The following is a 6,664-nucleotide window of genomic DNA, read 5'->3' as shown; positions in this document are numbered from 1 at the left end:
ATAATAATTATACTCTCGATCACTTACAAAAAGGAATTTGTCTATTTGGATACACAACATCCCAATAAATTATAAAATTGCAGGAGTAGTAAGACATATATACCTCTTTATATTCATAATCTGGATCAGTTTGTTCCTGGGAATACTACATAAAGATAATCCCTCCTCTTCTCCATACCAATTTTGCTTGAAAGACGCCGAGAGAAATGTAACTAGATCAGCACGGTTCCTTCAATGCAATAAAGTTAATTCCCTTTTTTTTAATCAATGAATAAACCATAAAAAACAAAGGAGCAAAATATTTCCATCATTATCCTGTTCAGGACCAACATTTTCTTCATTGAACACTTCGGGTTCCAACTACAAGGGTGTGATGCCAAATCATTGGAGAAAATGCAATATATGCTCTAGGTTTGGTGTTTAGGCAGGGAGTGTTGAACTTACAGGTTTCTTCTCTTTTGTCAAGCCAACAAAGGCACTCATAGTAATGAAAAAATTCAATGTTCGGAGGCTTTCACTCTCTGCTTGGTCGGTGAGGCAATTCAACAAACACATGTTGTGCGTTTATGTGAACCCAACAAGAATATTAAGAAATAGGAGCGACAAGATCTTTCCAACGCAAACATTCAGACAAAAACAAAAGAGCCTTTTATATCAACACAATGCCAATGACAAGCATAAAATTTCCGTACAGGAAAATTAACAAATATACAAACCTAAGTTCCAAAACATCCAGATTGTTTCTTAGGAAAATATGAAGTCTAGTTGGAGAGATTACAAGTATATTTGCGGGGGATGATGCATGTTCTCCTCCTGCTACTAACAGTTTAGAGGCCTCTTGAACAGCGTGATGTGTGGCTCATGGGGATGACTTGCATAGTGGACCCGCCCACGGCTCTGTTGAACCCCAAAAGAAATGAGAGAAAAAAGAATAAATGCAAATTATTTAAAAATCTTCCAAAGAAGATGAAGAATGTGAAAGAAAATCAGAAATCCACAATGGAAGCAGAAGAAGTAATGTGCAAATAAACTCACCTTTGGATTTGTTTATCAACAGTTGTCTTACATTAAGCAAAATCTGCGGGTCAACTGACGACAGACCTCCTTAATCCTCCTCTTCCAAGTCAGGCATGGATTCCTCCTCTTATGAATCAAACATGAACATTTTATCAATCTCAAGGCAAGGGATGTGGGCTATCTTGGACCACTCTCGTCCTTGATCTTTCTTGCAGTGTTCTTTCAGCAGAGGACACTCTTTGATAATGAGTTGCTGGAGTGAGGGAGGCAAGCCATCCTCTGGAAAGGATGTGAGATTTTCACACTCTGCGATATACAGTTGTTCAAGAGAGGAGAGGTTTTGAAGGGAAGACATGTATTTCAGATTGTGGAAGCGTTGGATGGTGAGGGTAGTAAGAGACGCAGGCAGCATCTTCCCTGGAAAGGACTCTATATTCGGACATCCACCACTAATAACAAGACGTTGAAGAGAGGTAAGCTTGTGCGGCCCCCATTCAAGCAAGGCCTCAGTGATGTTGCCATTCGAGATTGAAAGTGATGCTAGGTTGGCGGGAAAACCCTCTTCTGTAAAGGATGATACCACTTCCTCGCTTGGACTCCTCCTCGTAATCATCAAATGTTGAAGTGAGGTGATGTTGTGAATGCAGTTAGGTAGGGCCATATCATCAATCGTTAACTCTCTAAGGTTGCTAGGGAGCAACCCTCCGTCTGGGAAGGAAACAAGAGTTGGACAAAAACCAATTTCAATCGTGTCTAGATGGCTGAGGGTGTGTATGCCCGTGGGTAAGGATTTAAGGTTTCTACACCCATATATTTCAATCTTTTCAAGAGACGAGTTGTGATGGAAGCTCTTCGCTATTGACTCCAGCTGTCCACATTCCCGAATCTCAAGGTGTTGAAGTGTTGCAGGCAATTCTTCACTTTTCGCTATCGACTCCAGCTGTCCACAACCCCAAATTGTAAGGCGTTGAAGTGTTGCAAGTAATTCTTCACTTTTGGCTATTGACACCAGCTTTCCACAATATTCAATATGGAGGTGTTGAAGTGTTGCCGGTAATTCTACGCTAGATGTTAAGAATTTGAGGGATGGACAATAACAAATCTCCAAATACTCAAGAAGAGATGAGTTGCTACTACAAGTACTGTTGGTATCATCCTCATCAAGCAAAATTACCATATTCTTGCAATTTCGTATGCATAGCTGCTTAAGTGTTGGAGGTAGCTTGCCTATTGCAATGTGCATCAGCGAATCACATCCATCAATCTCAATACGCTCAAGACACGTGTTGTTGTACATGAATTCCTTGAGTAAAGATTCCATGCCATTGCTGGTGGATGGCATACCCTGTTTTGGTTGCTCTATTACTTCTTCTGCCAAAGAATTTCGTTTATGATAATTGCAAATCTTCAAGTCACGAAGACGTGGGAGGGATTGTAATAATCCCACATCATTTGACCACAAAGGTGTCAACTCCTCACAATTTTCAATATTTAGATATTCTACATGTGTTAGTCCTTCGAGAATAAGCCCTTTTATTGGAGATTTGAATTCTGAAATTGTTGAAAAAGGCTTGGAATTTAGTGAGTTGAAGACAACCTTATTTTCACGCATTACCCCTTCGGATCCTCCAATTTGTAGTCTGCAACGCTCAGGAAAGTTTGAAATAGAAACAACCAACTGCTGACATCCTTGTATAACAACTTTTCCTAATGAAGGAAAATGGTTTGGTAACTTCCCCAATAGCTTAGGACAATTTGCAATTGAAAGCTCACGCAAGTGTGGGAACTCTCCATTAGGGCTCCATTTCTCCCATTTTTCCATATCCTCAAAATATAAAGCCTCCAAGGATCTAAAAGGTTGTGAGGAACCATTCCCATAAAACTCAACACCAATATTCTCCACAATTGCCATGCCTCTAATGAAAAGTTGTTTGAGTGATGGTAGTTGGCCGACTGGTGGCAATGAAGTGCACTTTTTACAGTTTTCAATCCTTAGCAGCACCATACGAAGAAATGAATGACCAAACCATGTTGGAAATTTTGTACCACCATAGCATTTGATAGTCAGCTCGTACAAAGCATTGTGAGGTTGTAACATGCAAAGTACGTCAAACTCACTTCTTCTATCTTGTGAATCATCTATGTTGACACTCCATTCCAAGCACAACGTAGTAAGATCAGTCTTTTTAATTAACTTAGCATCGCTTGCATCCCTAGGTTTAGTGACATTCTCCAATTGTGAGATGAGGAGTGTCCCTCGAAGATGCGACAAAGAACCTAGCTCTCTTAACGAGAAGCAACTGCCTTTTCCCACAATTAGATTAGACAATGTTTGGAGATGAGTTAATTTACCTATTTGAGGAGGCATTCCTTCCAGCTTAGTTGCATTGAGAATGTTAAGGTGGCGCAAGTTGACCAAGTTGCCCAAATTTGAAGGCAATTGCTCTAGATAAGAACATCCCTCCAGAATCATTGTCTGTAAGTTGTATAGAGTAGTTGTTGATTCGGGCAAACCTCTAATTTCAGTGTAAGAAAGGTCAAGGTACCGTAAATGCTTTAAATCACCAATCGAATTTGGTACCTCAACTATGCAGTACCCACTCAAAGAGAGTGCTCTTAAACATTTTAATTCTGGCAACAATTGAATATGAACATTTTGAGTCAAATAACAATAACTAGGACATGGAAGAGGGAGGAAGGTACGTAGACATTTGAGTTCAAAAAAAGGCTCAAACTTTTTAGCAAAATCGAATTGTCCACGCAAGTAAGAAGAGTGTCGAACCTTTTTAGGAAGTCTTATTTTGTTACCACCCCAAATTTCATCCTCCATCTTGAAGCATATATCTCCTGCAACCCTTTGGGCCAAATCGTTGATGAGATCATGCATCACAAATTGTGGTTTCCCATATCGGAATTTCTCCGTGCTTGATTGTTGGAAAAAGGACCTTGACAACAAATCATGAAAATACTCGCTACCCAGATCTTCCATTTGCTTATCCCCTTCCGGTGGTTGAATTAGACCTTCTGCCATCCACAACAGAACCAACTGATGCTCTTCAAATTTATAGTCCTCTGGGAGTATTGAACAATACATAAAGCACCTTTTTAAATGTGAAGGGAGATGGTGGTAGCTCAACATAAGGGCGGGAACAATTCCACTTCTCTCCTCTGGTATATCCCATATCTTGCTCTTAAGCACATTTACCCACTCATTACGGTCCTTTTTAGTGCGCAAGAGGCCTCCGAGGGTCTTTGCTGCCAAAGGCAAGCCTTTACATCTTTCAACGATTTTTTCACCAATCTCTTGAAGGTTCGGATGTGCACTGAAGTTGCTTGCCCCCAGTGCATGTTGGGTAAATACAGACAAACATGCATCTTTCGACAACACTTCCAAACGGTACTCTGGAAGGGAACGTGTTATCGATGAAACTCTCTCATTGCGAGTTGTGATGACAGTTGCACTTCCCGGAGCCCCTGCTAGGAAAGGAGCGCGTAGGATAGTCCAATCAACGTAGTTCTCATTCCATAGATCATCCAGAACGACTAGAAATTTCTTCCCTTTTAGTTGTTCCTTGAGTTCGACTTGCAACAAATTCAGATCATTTTCATCACGGCTTGCAAAGGTGACTGATTTTAGAACTGCTTTTGTCACCCTAACAGCATCAAAGTCTTCAGAAACACAGGCCCATGCTTTTAAATCAAAAAAGCTTTGCACTTTTTTATCATTGAATAAAAGCTGGGCAAGAGTTGTTTTTCCTATACCCCCCATACCGAGTATAGGAATCACAGAGACTTGAGCATCATTACGTCTTTCACCCAGCAACAATTGAAGTAAAACCTCTTTATCTTTTTCCCTGCCATAAACATTAGCATCTGTCATTAAAGAAGTTGGCTCCAGTGTCCCTCTTCTTCTGTTTGATCTCCCACGATCAGCAGCTTCTTTCAAGTTCAGTTGATCTTTTCGTGTGACAATATCATCGAATCGAGCAGAAATCTCCTCTATCTTTGAAACCAGCCTAACATTGAGCTTAAGAGCACTTGGAGTCAAACCAGTCAACCAGGTAGGGATGAGTTTCCGTACCTTACTTGGTCTGGCCTGATCATCATCTCCTTCCTTCAATTTGCGTTGCAAAGCTTCCGTGGCGAACTCATCAAGTATGTCCTCCACATCGTAAGCCAAGTCTCTAAGATCATCCAACCACAGTTTCACTGTCGTCACATCATGCTGCTTTCCATCCGCATCATCAAGGACTGCCCGGATTCCTTGTAACGTATGCTTCCACTTGTTCAGCTTTTCTCCGAGTCCCACATATCGGCGTGCAAAGTTCAGAAACTCGCCAGACGCCACTTTGTCAAACAGCAGTTGGATTAACGGAGCAAGGAAAAGCTCTGCCATGGTTTTCTTTCTAGAAAGGTATGATGAGGAAACTCAGAATTCTCGAAGCACAAGTAAGTGGTATCTTCTGTGAAGTGAAGGGTTGAAGGAGTATCAAAAGTTCATATGTTATTTAATTATTACTTTAATGTGTGTCTAGTTTAGATTAATTTATGTTAAAAAAATCAAATAGTAGGTTAGTTGGGAGTCGATGTATCAAAATTCTATCCCGTCAAATAATGCAAAGTGTCGGCTTTCTTTTGGTTGAATGAGCTGCAGCCTGCAGGGGACCATGTGCTTTGAAAAGGAAAAGTCGAAGAATTGTACGAAGGCTTTGGTATCACTAAATAGACCCAAATTATTAAAATAAAAATATAAAAAGAATATAAAAAAGAGAGAAAGTATTACAGGTAAAAAGAGCCAAAGTATTTTTTAATAAAAGAAAAAAAAAATAACACTAAATTGACCCAAAAGTATTACAGGTAACCAATATTAAAAGCTTAATTGACCCAAAGTATATCCTTTCGGATTTGATTTGGTTTAGGTGCCATAAAAATTAAAATTACAATATACATTTTTTGTAATTTTCTTTTTAAAGCATATAAGCCAAATCTTTAATATTTTGAAGTGTTTAGATGAAAATGAAGAAAGTGAGTCAAACCAGTGATTTCGGACGTTGCTTGAAAAAAAACACAGAAAAATTGATTGAAGGAAGATGGATGGTAATTGCAAACAGGTGAACAAAAGATCAGACTGCAGGTCTTTTGCTTTTACACCAAAAAAAACTCTGTGAATGGCGATGATGGAGCCTTTTTAGTTTTTACTCAAAAGTCTTTGCTAAATGCTTGGCAAACGGATGACAAAAAAAACAAAAAACAAAAACCCCTTTCATTTTCCCACTTCGTACTTTGTTCAACACAATAGGTAGTCAGACCAAAACTAAAATTTTAGGGAATTACCAAATAATTTGTAATGTTTTTCAAACTTTCAATTGAAGTAATATCTTTCAAAATTACAATGTAGTATTTTGAATTTTTTTTTTTATTAAAAAAAACAAATTATGTAATTTTTGGTGTAAATGAATTACAATACAGCAGTTGAAGAGGTACAACGGTGAGGATATAAAAACTTAATTTTAGTCGTTTAGAAATCGTCTCTTCATATTTGTCAAATAATGCAAGTGTAGGTAAGCTTTCTATTTTGCTTTTTCTTTTATTCATTTCATACTAAATCATGGAGTAGCAAGAGTCCACCCTTGTTGGCCTCATTCAA

General features: G+C 38.9%; 2 protein-coding genes across 2 annotated transcripts in view; both read right to left on the bottom strand.

Moving 5' to 3' along the window:
• Positions 1–2,042: 2,042 nt before the first annotated feature.
• Positions 2,043–5,660, bottom strand: LOC132173455 (putative disease resistance RPP13-like protein 1). The gene is made up of 2 exons (XM_059584961.1): positions 2,192–5,660; positions 2,043–2,081 (listed from the first exon to the last, which is right to left on the bottom strand). The coding sequence occupies exons 1-2, from the start codon at positions 5,411–5,413 to the stop codon at positions 2,043–2,045; spliced, it is 3,261 nt and encodes a 1,086-aa protein (XP_059440944.1). The 5' UTR covers positions 5,414–5,660.
• LOC132173447 (putative disease resistance RPP13-like protein 1) overlaps positions 5,617–6,664 on the bottom strand; it is a 3,250-nt gene continuing 2,202 nt past the window's right edge. The window contains exon 3 of the mRNA XM_059584953.1: positions 5,617–5,672. Within this exon, the coding sequence (XP_059440936.1) occupies positions 5,617–5,672 (56 nt within the window). The remainder of the gene's footprint in view (positions 5,673–6,664) is intronic.

The sequence above is a fragment of the Corylus avellana genome, chromosome ca1 (assembly GCF_901000735.1).
Source record: "Corylus avellana chromosome ca1, CavTom2PMs-1.0".
NCBI classification, from domain to species: domain Eukaryota; kingdom Viridiplantae; phylum Streptophyta; class Magnoliopsida; order Fagales; family Betulaceae; genus Corylus; species Corylus avellana.
This window is presented reverse-complemented; position numbering and strand designations above follow the sequence as displayed.

Excerpts from the sequence above, each read along its gene's own strand:
- LOC132173455 (XM_059584961.1), bottom strand. The coding sequence starts at position 5,413 with ATGGCAGAGCTTTTCCTTGCTCCGTTAATCCAACTGCTGTTTGACAAA. Across the intron at positions 2,082-2,191 it reads TACGAAATTGCAAGAATATG|CGTAGAATTACCGGCAACAC; the intron begins GTAATTTTGCTT and ends CTTAACATCTAG.